The sequence below is a fragment of the Opisthocomus hoazin genome, chromosome 1 (assembly GCF_030867145.1).
Source record: "Opisthocomus hoazin isolate bOpiHoa1 chromosome 1, bOpiHoa1.hap1, whole genome shotgun sequence".
Lineage (NCBI taxonomy): Eukaryota > Metazoa > Chordata > Aves > Opisthocomiformes > Opisthocomidae > Opisthocomus > Opisthocomus hoazin.
The window spans coordinates 7,506,840-7,525,105 of NC_134414.1; the positions used below are offsets into that span (position 1 = coordinate 7,506,840).

At 42.0% G+C, this 18,266-nt stretch overlaps 1 protein-coding gene across 17 annotated transcripts in view; it reads right to left on the bottom strand.

Moving 5' to 3' along the window:
- Window positions 1–18,266, bottom strand: part of TENM4 (teneurin transmembrane protein 4) — a 648,250-nt gene that overhangs the window by 278,717 nt on the left and 351,267 nt on the right. For 12 of the 17 annotated variants that reach the window (XM_075416263.1, XM_075416294.1, XM_075416284.1 and 9 more), the window contains one exon: window positions 210–419. The exons of the other annotated variants lie outside the window; for them this stretch is intronic. In XM_075416263.1, the coding sequence (XP_075272378.1) occupies window positions 210–419 (210 nt within the window). The remainder of the gene's footprint in view (window positions 1–209; window positions 420–18,266) is intronic. 17 annotated transcript variants of the gene reach the window in all.

The following is an 18,266-nucleotide window of genomic DNA, read 5'->3' on the forward strand; positions in this document are numbered from 1 at the left end:
CAGCTCAAACCTTTCCAATGCTGCATTTTCCAGCTTTCATGAGGTGATTTTTTTTTTTGTCCCCCTCCTTTTTATCCCACCCCAATTTCTTTTTAACAAAATCCCCCAAACCCACCCAGAGAGCGCATCCACACCCCCAGCCCACCTCCATCCCCGCACCCCACTGCCAGGCGAGCAAGAAAAGTTAAGTAGAGAGAGAAGTCACTCACCGTTGGCGGCGACACAGAGGTTTCCAGAGCCACTTTTAACTAAGAATGAATTAGGGACAAACTCTTCCTCAGAGTCAGAGTCCGCGGCCGGCTGGGCCGCGCCGTTGCCCAGCAACCGCCCCGGGCCCTCATTGGCCGGCGGCGAGGGGAGAGGGGAGGGGGACTGCTCGGGGGGGGTGGAGGAGGCGGACGAACAGCGCAGGGGAGGACCTGCGGGCCACAAACACACACGCACACACAGAGAGAGAAGGGGGGGGGGAAGGCACAAAAACAAGAAATAAAAATCAACAAAAATAAAACCGACGAAAGACAGACAGAGAGACAGAAAGTTGGGCCGGGGCACGAGGGAAGGCCACCCCCCCCTTCCCCCCCCCCCAGCCGACGCCTGCCCCAGTGGGTGAGGGGGTCCGGCTGCACATATCTGCTCTGAGGGGACCGCCGCAGCCGTTCGGGCGGTAACCGTCGATTACAATTCATATCCATCAGGGCTTTTTTTTAAGATTTTGGCCTCGGAGGGAGCCCCTGGTGTGAGATAACGCTTCACGCGGCACAGCAGGCACTCGCTGTCAAGGAGGCCGAGCGTCGACGCCGGGCTGCGTTGTACTCAGGGAAAAGTTTTGCCCAATGTATTGTGAGGTAAATTATTTCAGATTTCATGTGAAAAGAGTAGAGTCCGTTTGGGGATGGGGTTTAACCATTCCATTATCGAGTTTATAAGGCAAACAGCCTGAACCCTGCCTCGCTCGAGCCAGGCATCGCTATGGGGTGTTGAAGCACATCACCCAACTACCGCATCCATCCAGGGCTGAAGCAAAGCTCAGTGCAGACAGTGTCGTTTCATTGATTAAATCACAAGAAGTGCTTAAAATTAGGTTCTTGGATAATATTGTACATGAAGCTGCGCCTGATCAAGGAAAGAGCTTCTACTGACTGAGGAAATTGGATCAGGTACGTGGAGGTTAAGTAGATCCAATTTGAAAAGCATACTGTAAATAATTAATGGTTGTTAGGGTCTTATTCCAGTCAGATTTTAAAAGAAAAGTGGAAATCAGAAACCCTAAAGTGGTGAAAAAGTGTCAGGCAAATGTGGAGGTCAGATATGTGCAGTATTTTGATAAAAACAGGGGGAATATGAACACAGACATATAAATACAGGACAATGCATTTAAATATGAGCTTTTCCCCTTGATGCATTTGATCTGAAAGTCGCAATGATTAATCGCCCACATTTTCCCAAATACTGAACTGTTGTCATGCAAAATCTGTCAAAATAAAGGAATAACAGCACAAGAAAACTAGCAAACTTAAAAAACGATCTGTTTCTAAAAAAACACATTTGAAACATAACATAGCACACAACATAGCTGTACAATATTTCTTACGAAACACAACATGAGCACTTTAGAAAAGGACACAAATCCAAAACAATCAAATGGGTTTAACATTTAAATCCCCCGGAGCTGGTTCTGCTAAGTTTCTTTCCACCTTGGTCATCATTTTGTCTCATGGTAAGCCCTTGGTTGTCACGTCCCTGTCATATGCAGATCTTATAAATTGTAAATTATAATCAGAGTAGAAATTGTGGCATCGAAGGCAAAGCCTGGGAACCAGGGAGGATAGAGGAGGACTGTATATGCGCTCAGAGACACTGGGGTGGCTGTGGTCACCCAAAGGAGAAGCCCACCGTGGTGGAGAACCTACACTATCTTGCACGAACTACAGTCTCTGCAGCACGTGGACTGTGTGCAGAAGTTGTGAGCCCTGCGTGTTTTGTTGTTCTCAGCGCTGGAGTTGTCTGGGTCTCGGTCTTTCTGACAACCCTCCAGGCAGAGAAGTTCCCCCTTTAGGAATGCAGCTTTTAAGGAATTTGCAGCCCGCTTCACACTCCCTGACCCTTTGTACGGTGCCAAGGCTATAACCTTCCTATTGTGTTAATTACCGGTAGGAGCTGGAGAGAGACAGCAAAAAAAGGGAGCATGTGCAAGTGGATGAGCTCTGCTTTCACTGGCGCAGACCCAGACACGCAAATGGGGATTCAGCTCTAACTCTGATGTGCTCTTGAAGGAGCGAAGTCTACTCTGTGTCGTACTCTTTGTTGCGATGGAGATTTGATGAGCCCTGACGCGTAATAAAGTTTAAATCATCACTTTGGTTTGCTAAGCGTTTGTTGCAATACAGGATGATATATATTTCTAATACTATGTAGTCAGAGCCTGAATTCTAGCGGGATGATGAGTGAAATGGAAAGAAAGTGTTACACCTACATCTTCCTACAGACCCATACAGTTTTTCAGTGTACATTGTAACTGGAGGACATGTTTTTCCAGCCATCGAGAAAGACAAAGTAGATGATTTAAAAAAATTGTTTCAAGCCTCTAACTCATTTACCCAAAGACCAGTAAAAATGCATAAAAAGCAGGTTAACGGTGTGACTACCCCTGATAAAAAAATTGTGTAGTAAATGACTGGTGACCCCCAGTGCTCTCCCTGTGTTTTGGTATGACAGCACGCTTGGCATATCTGTACATGAACTCTGTAGTCTGGACATAAAGACCAGGAGCAGAATGAGCTGAATTTGGAATCGTAACACTAAAAGCAAAATGTCAGTGCTTTTCTCAGCCTGTGTCAGAAACTGTCTACCATTTCCACATGGTTGCAGGTTGGATTTTTTGGTATGGACTTTCCTGATCTCCCAGTATTTCAGTTTTGGCAAGGAGAAAAGAAAATCTGTTCGAAGAAAAACATTAAAACAAAACAAAAAACCCAAACTAAAAAAACCCTCCAAAACCTCTTTAATGAAAATTTTGGATTTTAATCAACTGCACCACTGCAGAGAGTACATGAGAAGTTCCCATGGGCTTTCATGGTCGTTACGTGCACTTCCAGCCGTGCATGAGCTGACCTTTACAAGGGAAGGTTCCCTAGGAATCGCGCATGCCAACCACGTTTCTGAGGGCTGCGCTGCTGTGAAGGGCACTGCACGTACCACCGTGCTCCCTGGAAAATTCCCTTCTGGGCACGCAAAATTGGGGTGGACACAGCAGGAGATTTTAAAGGCTGCTGGATGGAAGGTGTTCACTGGTCATCTGTGCTGGCAGCATCCAGTTAAAACGTGCGGGGAGCAAAGCGATACCTCCCTCTTTAACCTGTCAGCAACTCTGGAAGAAATGGATGCTTAAGTTGTGGGTCCTTTAAGAGAATTGCCTCCTTTACTCTGCTTGGACAGAAAACACAAAAATTAAGTCTGACCTTTTCACAAAAAATAAAGTGAGAGAGACAAAAGATGCAAGTCCGTATCCTTCTCAGACAAACATCTCATTGAATTTACTGCCACCGCAGGTCCAAGTAAAACAAGCAGGATTCGGCCCATAAACTTTCATTCCAGCTGCCAGAGCAAAATTTTTAATTGATTAATACAAAATGAATTTGCAGCAATACTGGGTTGCTATGGAACCTGAGCAAGGAGGCCAAGTCACTTTGCGGTATGTGCTGTTTCTCCTTCAAAAATACAAAACAGAAGGACCAGATAACACATTCATTATGCACACTCTTGCAATTTGGAAGTTAACTCAAAGAAAAAACAAAACGGATTCCAAGTATGGGCCCCTTGGCATCAATTTGTAACAATCTTATATATCCGCTTGCAGTGAACAGTCAAAATTATGTTCTTTGGACTTGAGGCAGGAATAATATAAGTTGAATATCTCTGTATGAATGATACGTTACTTGCACATATTCAGAGGAAAACAGAACATAAACTTCAATTTTATTTATGTGCCAGTATTTCAGATTAAGATTAAAAAAAATCAGGGGAAGGTATGTCACAGTATTTGGTAGATTTATGAAAGTACTTAAGAAACACAAACTTTGGAAATGGGTTAACGCAAAGAATCTGTTTCCCAGCCTAACTAAGGCACTCCGCAAAATGCAGGCAACCGCTTTAGATTTAGAGAAGAGACAGACCAGAGCAGACTCTAAATAGTTAGGGGAAAGTAAGACAAACAATAAACATGACTTCAGTTTATGCTAGACATTTGGCTGTACTATTTCAGAATACTGTGTGTTCCTAGAACTACTCTGTCTCTTGCAGGATTTGGCCTTCAGAGATCAAGAGCTGATTTAAAACGGGTGTGTTCATGCTAGGATGAATTGAAGGGCTGCCAGGAATACAGAACACTCAAGGAGATACTTTTAAATGAACGATAGTAAATTGTTTCATAGACTATATTCTGTGGATTATACTCATATGTTTACAATTTGTCCCAAAAGAGGTGAAAAAGAGTAGATATAGAAATGCTGGCGTTTCACAGAACTGATACCACAAGGCAGTGGGATTTAATAGTTCTCAATATAGTGTGCAATCAATAAATCATTAATATCAGCTTTTTTTCCCATAGTACCCTCTTCTGTCAAGCTTCAAACAAGAATCTTTAAGAGCTTTACAAGTACGGAGTATGTAAGCTTTGAAATGCTGTTATCAGATCTGTTGGGTTCTGTTATCCGATTGGCTGATTGGATTGTCTGGGGAGCAGACTTACACTTCTGACAGATAGGGAAACTGAGGCACGGAGAAGTGAAATAATTTGATTCAAAAATCTGTGGTTTCCTGTATCTGCATACTGTATCTCTAGCCACTAAGATAGTCAAAAAGGCCATTTGTCATGCTCAAAATGTTTTAAATTAGCAGAATTCCCACCATAAAGGAAGGACCGGGGGCAGGCAGAAATACTGTCATTGCGATTACCTCAGTGCAGCAGCTACAATAGTTCTCACTTCAGAACTTTTAAGTCATGCTGCTGAAAATGCTTTATGCATCCTTAAAATATGGACGCTTCTAACAATGGTACTGGTGCACCAGTAATGGTAAGTGCCATAACAAACAAAGGCCATCACAATACAGCTCTGGCCTTCAAACACAGGGGGCTGGTATACGTTGGGAGTTCATAGGAAGGCTTTATAAATGATAGCACAGTGAATTCTGTAGTGTGCTGGCTGGGTGTATTATCCTGTCGAAAGAAAGAGTGTAAACAGATTCATTTTTTGTCTTCCCCTCACTTTGCACGGTGGTTATGAGTGATTTTTATTGACATCCAAACTAAATCTTATTGAACTATATTAGAACTGTAGCTAGTCTTGCGCTGGAGAAAACCATGACCTGCTTACACAGCGGAAATGCTTAGGTACCACTGTCTGATAAAATAAATGAATTAACAAATAAATCTAAAACTCAAGGAATTTCATCCCACACTGTATCTGATTGATTAAAACCCCGCAAGCATAAAGCAGTACTGCAGGGTTGCGATCTTCTTGTGTGAAAGAGCCGTATTTGAAAAGTGGCGAGCGGAGTGGGCACCAGGACACCTCTGAGATGGATTGCTGACAGCACACAGGACAAGGTGGGAAGGGCAGTGCCCTGCCTGCATGGCTGAGCTCAGTTCTCCGCAGAATGTAAAAGGCAGTGATTTGCTCCGCTAGTATTTCAGGGCATTGGAGATCCTGCTGGGTTGAGGAGGGGAGCGGGAGAATATCTGGCATTTTGCTTTTCAAGCTGAAGGGGAACATGTTATTTGAAGACGAGCCCTGATTATCACATGGTAAAAAACTGTTTCAGCATCCAGGAGCCTCTCTCCCTCAGAGACGGAGAAAAAAGGGATTTTCCTGAGGGACAAACAGCATTCATGCCTTTCCTGTGGACAAGATAAAACAACTCTGGAAAATGAGCAAGCTGAGCTAGCTGCCTGGCAAAATATGTCAGTAAATCATAGGAGTAAGGAATAGTTGCGCAGATTTATTGCTGTTCTTTAATAATAGGTGGTCACAACATTCTTAGTTCAACACGGAATATATATCTTGTGTTTAGAATTGATTAAAAAAGCAGTCTTGGAAGACTACTCTTAGTTATATTTCCTGAATTTCCACCTGCACTTGTGTTTATTTTATTTAATTTAATTTTCTGTATTTGATTTATAGCTATGGAGCCAGAGGGGAAAATAAATGAAATAAAGGGGACAAATGAATATCATCTTAACAAGAAAAACCTGGGCAGCTGCCATGTCACCAAAATTAAGAAACGAGTAGTTGGGCCTTGAAAATGAGAAATAATCACATGCCCTGTATGAAGACTGGCATATTGGGAAAAAAGGGCCATGCAAGGTTAAGAAGGAATGAATAAATTCACTTGGACTGAAGTGGAGTATGAAGAACATATGTTACATGGACTTCACCTGCTTTGTGGGTGATTTGTGTACTCTTCCAAACAGTGTTTTTTCCCTCCCCTGTACTGTGAAGATACGCGATGATTTTCTTTATCCATTTGCCAGGATGGTATATTTTCTATCAAGGAAGTCACAAAGTCAGTGTCAGCAGGAGCTCGGGAACATTCTTGTTCATACAGGGCAGACCACAGGCAGACCTTCCTATGGGTGGAAAATGTCTAGAATGGCAGCGGCTCCATGCGGGGCGATGTGATGCTGGGATGTATAAAAGCACCATGACTGTATGCCTGTTATCTGCCTCTGTCCCAGCACAGATCATGGATCAAGCATTTGGGACTTATGCAATTATTCCCCAAATGAAGCAGAAGGTAGAAGGGGACAAAAAATAACCCAGACCTCAGATCTCCTTTCCCCCAGCTCCTGAGGTTACTAACCTGACCCAAACCAGCAGAAAACAATTATCCATTGAGCAAGATGGAGCAGGGAGGAAATTGTTCCCTTCTGAAATGCGGTTCCTCCAGGGCTTGGGGTGCTCTGGAGCAGCATAGCCGCACTTATAATTTTTTGCCAACACAAGAAAATAATACGGCAGATTTTCAGAAAATTACATGGCCAATTGCCTGAGCCGGATACTCAGCTTGCTTATTTGTAGGCACAACAGTAGAAACAGATTGTATAAAGTTAGCTACACAATTTTCTGAAACATCAGTCTGCAAGGCTGAGACTGTGCTGTTATTCAAACGCGCAAGCAGGTAATGTAATTTCCAAATATGTGGGAGATTGCTTGTATCTCTTTCGAAATCAAAGAAGTAAGGATCAAGACAGAAAGACTCTCTTCTGATAAAGACAGTATAAACAATCCTAATCACCACAGAATATTTATATCATTCCTTGGGAAATATTTATGCAAGTAATTCATATCATCTAAAGTTTTAAGGAAAATGCAAGCCCCTAATTATGGATCAGCATTACAAAAGCTTGCGCAGCTTTACTCAAACCCAACTTGTAAAAGAATAATGTAATCAGTAGGCAGGCTGATGAGCTGCCCGTGAAATGGCCTCTCTCAGTCTGACACTAATGCTCTATCTGATCCAAAACACCCAATACAAAGTATGAAGTTCTCTGCGAATGATTACATGCAAATCTCCTAAAAGGTCCATTTTCCTTTATTTGAACACCAAACTGTAGGCTTTGTAGAAATTGCTTTCTCTAAGCTTAGTGCTGACAAAAAGGTTTACACTAGCCTTGCAAAACTTTTCCTCATGTGCTTCGTCAAGGCAAATCACCGTTTCATATTCCTGTCACCCCAGCACAGAAGAATTATTATACATGGGCCATTGCAAGACTTTTTCACCTGCCCCAGCAAATAACATTTACACAAATATCTTGCAGGGTGGTTGACACTAATTTTCTAAAATTCACTTCTGAAGTAATGCCAGAGACAAAACTGTGGAACGTTAGAAACCAACCGAAATTGCATGACATTAGAGCCCACCTACCAGGGAGCAAAACTACTGCATCCTATAGCCAAAGCACCAAAAAATCCACAAGTTCAGCTCATGGTCAGTGATACACTTTGGGACCTTCCTGACTGGTGTGGATGGTTTTTACATACATTGTATGCAAAATGATACATGGTGGGGCAAACTAGCCTGTTAAGGAATAAGATATGAATTTCCCCTTGTTAACTAGACAATCACAAAGGAGCATCTCTGGAAAGGCATAAAGATTGCAGTTGTTAAGAGAAATCCGGGGCTTCTTTGGGGAAACGAAGGGTAATGTGACATCGCACAGCAGAGTCACTGTAGCGTCTCGCTGCAGTCAGGGGAAGGGCAGCCTCATCTTCCCGAGGCCGGTTATCCTGTCTGCGATTTGCATTGGAGTGTCTTGTTTCTCTTCATTTATTATACAGGTAGACTTGGGTGATCCTAACTCAGCTGCATAAGTGCAAGTGACATGAACCCTGGGCTTAATGTCTAGAACCTGCCTGAAGATAAGGCAATGTCACTGAGACCTTATTGGCAGTGATATTTTGGTTTGCTCCATAATACCTAAAGCCCGATCATATGCGCAGACTTAACACTTACTTTCCAAGCTCGTTGACAAAGGTGCTCTATAGTAGCGATGGAAGTGGAGACTAAACGCATAGGCAGCTGGAGATAAAAGTGGTAGTGAAGGAGAACTTTGAAGCAATGATATTTTATGCCTCTCTTGGGAAGAAACGTAGTCTGCCTGATTAACTACAGTCCAAGGAAAACATATGGCTGCAGATCTCTGGAGTGTGACAAAGGGTATCAAAGTTATACTGCAACAAGAATCCAACCCGTCTATCTGTAAGCTCTCTGGGGAGGAAATTTAGGGTGAGAGGAATGTTGCCTGAATAAAGAGATTGTATCTGTTCCTATTTTTGTTAAAATTACTCTTGGCTTTAGATTTCTGCACTGCATAAAGCTAATGAACTTACTTGTTAAGACTTTTATACCTACTGGGACAATTTCCACCTGATCCCGCTCTTTATCCCTGTTAGGGTGGGATGCTTGCATCCTGAAATTGTATGGAAGTCATTTTCCAGTGACTGTTATTTCTTACATTCTAGCCAATCTCCCTTAATTTTGGGAAGACCTTTTTCCAGTGCACAATTTCAAACAAAGCAAACAGCCTCCCTTCAACATCTAAGAGTCGTGGTTCAGAAGATCGTTCTCTTTCTTCAGCTGAGAAAAGAGATCAAGGCAATCTAGTGCTAGAAGACTCTTCTTAGATGGACTTCTAAGAGAATCTGATTAAGAAGAAATGTTATTTTCCATGGCAGTTTTTTTCTGTGAGCTATCCTTGGGGTTCCGGACCTCAGAACAGCAGAAAGCATCGTGAGGCTCCTGCAGAACAGGAAGCAGGATGGCTGCACCAGGTGGTGCTGAGCCTGGGTTAATGTGCTCTCGACACAAGCAGCAGGGCATGGTGCCATGCTAAAGGGGTAGGACCCCTAAGTCTGTCTCTCTGCAGCTAGGTTAATGATGGGTACAGTTCCTTTCCCTTTGGCTCTGAGAGATACCTGTGGTGTAACTGGGGAAGAGCTCTTCAGACCTAGCTGGTCTGATCCTTATGCACTGGACTCTCATTTGGCATCCACCTCATGCTCCCCCAGGAATGCATGTGAATCTTGCACATACCCTGTGCCTGGCACAACCCATTAAAGAATCAGAGCTATCCTGTGCCTTCCAATGCAGTTTCAACCTTTTTTTGTCTATTTATTCTGTAAGCTTTTTGAGACACGGGCTGCTTCTCCGTCTGTGCATGTGAAGCTAGCAAAACAGGACCTTGGTCTTGTGTTTGGCCATTAGGTGTTCTTGCAGTGCAATCTGTAAGAGTAGGGAAGTTATTTGTGCTCGAGTGGCTGTAATTATTGTGAAGGAGAGCTGATCACAATGTTCTGTAGGCTGTCAGAGGCGGAGAGTGTCCCTTTGCTACAATCTTGCCAGGAAGTTTGAAGTAAAGACCACACACTTACTGAAAAACCTGCAAAGAAGATGCGCAACCCTCATTGCTCTAATCCAAAGCTTCCCCTTATAAACTTCCATTTCAGCTTTGTTTTCCCAGAAAACTTCCTGAATTCTTGCTAAGGCAAAGAGCCAAAATTTAGCTATGCATCTGTAGGTGATGCTCATCTCTCCTGGGAAAGATTGCCAGGCAATGGTATTGACCAAGAAGGTGATGCAGGAATATGACAGTATTATGCCAGAAAAAAACTGGTGTTGGACCAAAAATTTGCTTTGCATTTCTTTCAGGCTTAGAACAACATTAGCAAGTAAAAAGCAACAATCATCCACAAGAAAAAAGGAAATCAATACAGACAAAGTTTCAGGTTATTGAATGACACTGAATTGCAGGGTCCTGCACCTGGAAAGGAACAACCCCATGCACCAGTACAGGCTTGGGGTGGACCTGCTGGAGAGCAGCTCTGCGGAGAGGGACCTGGGTGTCCTGGTGGATGACAAGTTGACCACAAGTGAGCAGCGTGTCCTGGTTGCCAAGAAGGCCAATGGTCTCCTGGGGTGCATTAAGAAGAGTGTGGCCAGCAGGTCGAGGGAGGTTCTCCTTCCCCTCTACTCTGCCCTACTGAGGCCCCATCTGGAGTACTGTGTCCATTTCTAGGCTCCCCACTTCAAGGAAGATGAGGAGCTACTGGAGAGAGTCCATCGGAGGGCTATGAGAATGATGAGGGCACTGGAGCATCTCTCCTACGAGGAAAGGTTGAGGTAGCTGGACTTGTTCAGCCTGAAGAAGAGAAGGCTGAGAGGGGACCTTATAAAAGCCTATAAATATCTCAAGGGTGGGTGTCAGGAGGATGGGGCCAGACTCTTTTCAGTGGTGCCCAGCGACAGGACAAGGGGCAACGGGCACAAACTGAAGCAGAGGAAGTTCCGTCTGAACATGAGGAAGAACTTCTTCCCTCTGAGGGTGACGGAGCACTGAAACAGGCTGCCCAGGGAGGTTGTGAAGTCTACTTCTCTGGAGATATTCGAGACCAGTCTGGACACCATCCTGTGCAGCCTGCTGTAGGTGACCCTGCTTCGGCGGGGGGTTTGGACTAGGTGACCCACAGAGGTCCCTTCCAACCCCGACCATTCTGTAACTCTGTGTGATTCTGTGATTTCCAGTCTGAAAATGGGAACAATTCCTTTTCTGCCAAAATGACTGTGTGCCTTTCCACAGACAATGAACCAACTTGCAAATGCAGTAGCAAGACTTCAGAAAATTTCAAAGACATCAGTGATGTTATTGTTTTTTTTTCTCCAAAGCATAGATTGAGTGTTAAAGCTGCAATTTGAGCACCTTAATCATTGCTTTACTGACTTCTGTCCTGTAAGAAAAAAAACCTTACCTTGACTTTTGTTTAGCTCCCTGCTCAGCGAAAAATGTGAAATTTTTTAAGTCACTGTACAAAAAAAGTTCCCAAATAAGAGATATTTTCTAGATAGACGGAAAGTAACGATAATTCAAAACACATAAAAGGCACGTGAGAATTATTTGCAAAAAAAAAAAAAAATCCAGTAATTCGGAGAAGGATTCACAGCAGCATGGGCTATCAGCAATAGAGGTAAATACAGGGGAAAGTATAGCTGTGGTTTTGTTCACCTAACAGTCTCTCTGTCTCTCGTTCCTCCAGCTTCTGTCTGTTTTTCTGAGGAATGGTTAAAGGAATCGATTATCTTCAAGAAAATGCTGGTTTAGAAAGATGAGGGCAGTATTAGGAAAGAATTCAGTGCTTGGAAGTACGGCACCTGAACCCATGTAAAAATGTGCTACAGGTTTTGCCAGAACAGAACAAAGTACCAGTCCACCTGATTTACCATCCTGTCCCCATCGCTGGCTCATTCCAGCTGTTAATTACACCCTATGGTATAGGAAGAAGTGTTTTTCTGATACTACAAAGTAATCAAAGTTATGCAAGAATGCAAGATGACTAACACTCCTTATTTTTTCCTGCCTGTTGAAACAGTATGTGCTATGTCTATTCTAACTCATGGGTAATTATTTTTCTCAGTCTAAGGTGTTTGCCCCAAAATTGACATGTAACAGGTAATTTCACATACCAGTGATAAAATATTTCCTGCTTTCCTTATTTAAATGTAATGGGTTTGCTCGTGATAAAATGCTAATGGGAGCAGAGAATCCTTATGTTTTGGGTGATAACCAGCCCTTGTTGGTTATCTTGTCCATCTTTATAACAAGTCTAATTTTAAATTCCCAATCAATTAGGCTGGGCAACCTGTTCCAGAGTCTTAGAGGTCTAACAACACCCACTTTCAGATGCGCTTATGTTATAGCGAACGCCCGCCAGCAGGCTAGTGAACAGACTAAGTAACACAGTGCTCTCTTTTATCTCTAATTTTGATTATTACCTGCCTGACCGCTTTGACAGGCTTCACCTTCTGAACACTATTCGATATTTTATACAGGTATTTTCTTTCTTACAATTCTTTTCGAACGAAAAGCCCTGATCTGCAGGCACCATGCAGACCCAGCTGCCTTTCATCAGGTTGCTATGCAGCCCACGTGTGTCAGCCAAAGGACTGGAGTGGAGAAAGTCCTACTAAACAGCCCTGGAGGCACTTTTGCAGACCTTACAGCGGGTCCACCACGCTTTAATGAGCAACTCTGGCTTCAGTTTTGCTGTAATTTTTACCTTTTGGCTATCTCTGCGCACATTCATATGAGCTATGTTTTCCCCATGCTCTTAAATTTTGATTGCACAGCACCCGCATGCACAGAGAAGAGGCTCTTTTTCTCTCCTGGACAATTTTTCAAGTGATGCTTTTCATTTAAAAAAAAAGCCAAACAACACAACCAAATAACAAGTTAATCTAAAACCCAGTTTTCCACAAGGCTGTATTATAATTCTCATGGGAGAATTACATGTAAACAGTCTTGTACATATGAAACTTCCCAGCAGTGTTATAGTGTTTTCTTGTCCTACACACAGAAAAATAAGTAGCCATGTTGTTTCTCTGGGCAGTTTCATCAACTTACAGTGTAACATCACATCCTGTACACTGAATTTATTAGTGAAGATAACAGTATAAACTTAGCTCCTACTTGAACTACTACAGTATCCCTTTATCACAGACTTATATAAATGCTTGGAAAATTAATTTACTGACCAGTTCTGAAGCGTTTCACTGAATTACCTGGAATAATTCAAAGGCTGGCTGGAAAGAAGTGCTAAAAATGATCTGGAAAAATTTAAGCAAGCATAACAGCTACTGCTTATCAGTGAGAAGAAAGATAAAATAAGCAAGGATTTTTTGTGTTAGGATAATTACCCAGACCTTCAATTTCCTCACTTAGTATATTTATTTAGGCACTGTAATTAAGCCATTTAATTGCTCAGTATCCTCTAAGAACTGACCTTGGTTTAAAGTAAAACGATACTAGAACAAGATAGGAAAGAATAACTAAAACGAACTTGAAAAGTCTAGAAGTGGAAAAAGCTTTTCAAAATGCATTACTTTTTGGTTCTGTATATGATCAGCTGTTTTTTGTTCATAAAGTGTTATAACCACAGGAGACAGCAAAATGAATGTAAATGATGCTGGGGAGGTTCGTCAAGTCCCAGATGTTCAGCAATCTTGATCACTTCTAGGGGCTACCCGGTCATGTAGGTCTCTGTGCTCGTTAAGTGTCTTGCTACTTAACTTGCTGATTCCCTGATTTTTTAGTTTAAAAAGAGTAGTATCAGAGAGAGAAACCTGTCTCTTGCCCAGCTGTGCTGGAGTGTACACTGAGATGAAGAGCCATCAAATCCTCAAAAGGCCTGAAAGTAGCTGATCTCACCCAAACTGAATGGAGCCTAGAATCAGGATTTCCCACTTCTAGAGGTAAGCCTCCAATTCCTAAATTATTTCAGAAGGGGAGGGTGTTGTCATCATACACTCATCCTCAGAAGATGGCTAGAAAGACTGACACTCAAAGGCTTCCTATTAGTTTCACTGGAAGGCTTAAGATATTCATGCAGGAAAAGACAGAGGAGACACCCAAGCTTCCTGTACCATCAAAGTTGGAAGGGATTCTGTGTGGTAGGTTGTTTAGAACTTACTCTGCTTATCTTCAGCTCCATCTGCCTCTTTCCACTTCCACTTTCACATGCAAAGTATGAAAAGCAAACTTTAGATGGCTTTTCAGTGTAGACTGGATTTCTCCCAATCTGTTTGGGACCAAGTGTCCCAAATTTCATCAGGTTTCTTAGGCTCCTAAGTTATGTGTGATGGCCTATGCGTAAAAGTCACAATTGGCAGACCTCAGTCTTTAGACTGAAGCACCAAAATTCATGTTTCTTTACTTAAACAGAAATACTAAAATCATGAAGTGTTGAGGCCCTAACAGCAAGCAGATCAGGATTTTTTTGGTTGTAGAATCATAGAATCATGGAATCATAGAATGTTGGAGCTTGATTTTTTTTGTAGGTGCAGAGAACCCAGAGCTCATGGTGAAGACAGCAAGTGGATTTTGGTGTGTGTCTGTTTATATAATCAGAGAAATAAACAAAATTATGTGTAAGAGCCAATGCTTGAAATTGCTAACACACATAATCATAAGCATGGGTTCTTTCTAAATATATCTTAAACTGTGAAGAGTCACCTGCACACAGACTTTGTACAGAAAGAACGAGTTGTATTTTCAGTGTTACTGGCTGAAGAAAGGTGCTGTCTATCCCTGTGCCTTTGGGCATAAACTAACCCACCACATGCCCAGGGGAAAATAACACACAATGGGAGATTTGTTTAAGAAAAACAAAAGCCTGTTGCTCCCTCTCATAGGCTCATTGTACGTAGAAGCTACAGGAAAACTTATTTAGGTTTGGGATTCTGGCAACGGACAGGTAAAGATGCTGTTGACAAACTGTTTTGCATCTGAAGGTTCCTGAAGGCATTCCTTATCTAAGGCTATTTAAAAGGCAGTTCTGGTTGGATCTGTCTGCTGGTCCACATAACTGTGCTGTCTTCTAGTCTTTCTGTTTTTTCTTTTCTTTTTCTTTTCATTTTCTTCTGTGCTGAAGCTGATGCAAAGATAGATGTGAAAAGGCATGACATTTCCGTTTTGTTGCATACTTGTGATTTTTATTACGTGTGTCCCCAAAGCAGCTAAACCAGCACCTGGCACTATTTGAGTATTCTGGCCTTCCAGTCAATGAAAGCAGAGGGTCTGAAATCCAGGAGCAATAGAGCTACTTCATAATCAAAGTGATTACTCTGGTGTGAACATTAAAAGTCCTCATGCACACACACAAAAGGGTTCTGGTAGCCATTATTCCATGCCATGTACCCTGCAAAAATATATACACTCATACAAGCTCTGTTATAAACTCTAAGCAATTTCTCTGAACTTGCACTTAGCTGTGGAGTCTGCTGCTTCTATTTCAGATTTGAAGAAAGCTTGTCTACGTTTTCTGAGTATATCACTTCTAACAAGAGCTACTACCTGTGCCTGTAAGCCCTTTCTTGACTAACTTCCTCAGATTATCACACCTACAAAAACACACCACTAGGCTAACATTTCAAGGTCTCAAATGGCATACAGATGCTTGCTGGCTTATTTTGAGAAACAGTTTTCTACTACAAGATCGGTTTTATAACTGTATTGGTAACAGTTATAGTCATGTAAAGCTCTTCAGGTAGTAAAGCAACAGATTCCTCTACATCCTTCCAATTTTGGTGGGGGGAATGTTCACATCCAGTAATAAAAGGATGTGAAAACCTGATGTGAATGACATGAAATAACCCTATTATTTAAAATATAAGAAAATCTACCACAGGTCTCAAACAGCACAGATAAAAAGAGAAGGTCAGCAACCTGAATGTGTCCATTTGTGGAACAATCTATACTTTGTACACAGATTTAATTTTTGACCCCTGTTGTACTGTATCACTGATGTCTCCACGTGACCACATAAACATAGGCAACAGAAGCAAAGGCCATTTGGACTACTTTGAAAAAATGGAGAGCTGAAGGCTGGAAACACAAAGAGCACAGTAACATTGGAAGTTAAATCTTCTGTGAACAGAGTGGGGGAGGCCACCAGGAGCTGTTAGAGAAAGGTTCAAGGATGTGGGGAAGAGACAAAAGGATAGGAAAGTTTTGGAGGACACTGCAAAATACAGTGTACAGAAAGGTAATTAATGAAAGAACAGTGATGAACTTGGCTATTGGACTCACACAATGGGAAGATGTACCATCTGCAAGTGATTTTTCCTCTGCTTTACTTAGTAAAACATATGTATGTTCAGAAAATGTATCACGGAGAAAAAATCCTTCAGCTGCTGCAAGTTGTGAGATAAGTCAGGTAGAAGAATAGAGATTGGTCTGTGGCTCCAAATCTCCACAGCAACAGGCATATCTGCTGCTTTTGTTAATGCTAGTTGGAAAATGGAAGGGGAAACATTTTTTTTTAGAGAAAGCAGTTGTGTCTGATTATACAGTAATCCTAGTTTGAAGCTCAAACAGGCATGGATTTTCCCTAACTGTGCAAACAACCCTTGAAGTCATTAACTTCTGTGGTTACTCAAGAAATAGGCATATTTAAAATAATTTCGAATGTGTGTGGCCAGCCATTGTAAAAATTATTGCTGATTTTTGTAAAATAAAATAATTCAAGGTCTGCTTTTGCTGTGGGCAAAGGCCGGTTGGAGAAACAGGAAAGGTTTTACAATGTATTCCATTTTTCTTTCTTGCTGTTGCTGTGATGCTGTGGAGTCAGCCAAGGGGTGGATCAATGAATATCTTCTTTACACTTCCCATTTTATTCTTCCCAGTGGTACAAGGTGACTGTTTAACCATGTAATGGAAAACTGGAGTGGAAGAGTGATTTCTGTACCCATCACTGATGGAAATGGAATTACAGTTCTTGGAGCAGTACTTCTCAAGCCATTACATTTTCCCAATCTATCTCATTTGGTCATTAATTCAGAGTCTCTTGCACCACAGCCAGTACTAAAATCCATACAGAAATGATCCGTCTAGCAAATTGCATATTGCTGTACAGGCAGGAATTACTCCCTTCAGATCCCTGGCAGGTGATAAGCACATGCCCTTGAGCAGGAGGTTTTTTGCAAATCCCTGTTGCATTATGCAAATCTCTAGAACTGATTAGAACATTTTCTGAATAACAGCAACTTCTTCTGCTGCCTGTTCACTAAGGCCTTAGGAGTCACTTGAAAAAACTCAAATTCCAAATGCAATTTCCAAAGCTGTCCCAGCAGAACAGTGCTTAGTCTTTACACATCCTGTTTTATCTGACACACTGTTGGACAGAAGCAAATTTGCTCCTTAGAGGAGAAAATGGATGGACAATAAAAGTACCAGGCCAAAGTATTGCAGTGGATCAGATCAGAGCACAACACATCCCTCGATTCCTGCCACAGGGCTCTATCCACTTGATCATCCCATTTGCTTAAGAAACTTTAGTATTATTACAAAGAGGGACATGAGACTGCAAAGAAAGCTAATAAAACCACTATCTATCCCTCACACCTTGGTGTTTAATGGGAATCTATAATGAATAGCTGTGTTTTGTGAAAGGTCTGTTTTATTAAAACCTGCCTTCATCTCAAAAGGGACTAGAGCTAGTGTGAAATGAACACTAATAATACCAGCTTATTGGCTATTCTGTAAAATCCTATTTATAAACCTATGGATGCTAATTAACTGTCTTGCAATGTCAAGCAGAAATGTATATTATTCCCAAATGAAAGAGCATGGAAAGTGTTAAACAAGACACCACATCGATTAATGTCTAAGCAAACCAGGTGTTTTGTATACCCAGACTCTTCCTGTCTGACAACTTTTTCCCATTATTTTGCCTTTTTATGTAAGGGTCCTGTGAACTCTCTCAGCCATTTTTGTCCTTTCTTAAGAGACTGCAACTTGGCAATAGCACAGTGAGATTCCAAGATTGTCCCAGAGTCTGAACTTGCCAGAAATCAAGCAGAAGTCACTATTAATAATAAAGTGGAATGAATGCATTTATGATTAAGCTTCGAAAAAAGATGTTATCTGGTAACAGTGGTAAAAAAAAATCTAGCCTTTATGAAAAGATTTATATGTAGAAAAGTTCATTGTAAGAAATACAAATGTATAGGCTCCCTAGTTCAAGAAAGATGAAGAGCTACTGGAGAGAGTCCAGCAGAGGGCTACGAAGATGATGAGGGGACTGGAGCATCTCTCCTACGAGGAGAGGCTGAGGGAGCTGGGCTTGTTCAGCCTGAAGAAGAGAAGGCTGAGAGGGGACCTTATAAAAGCCTATAAATATCTTAAGGGTGAGTGTCAGGAGGATGGGGCCAGGCTCTCT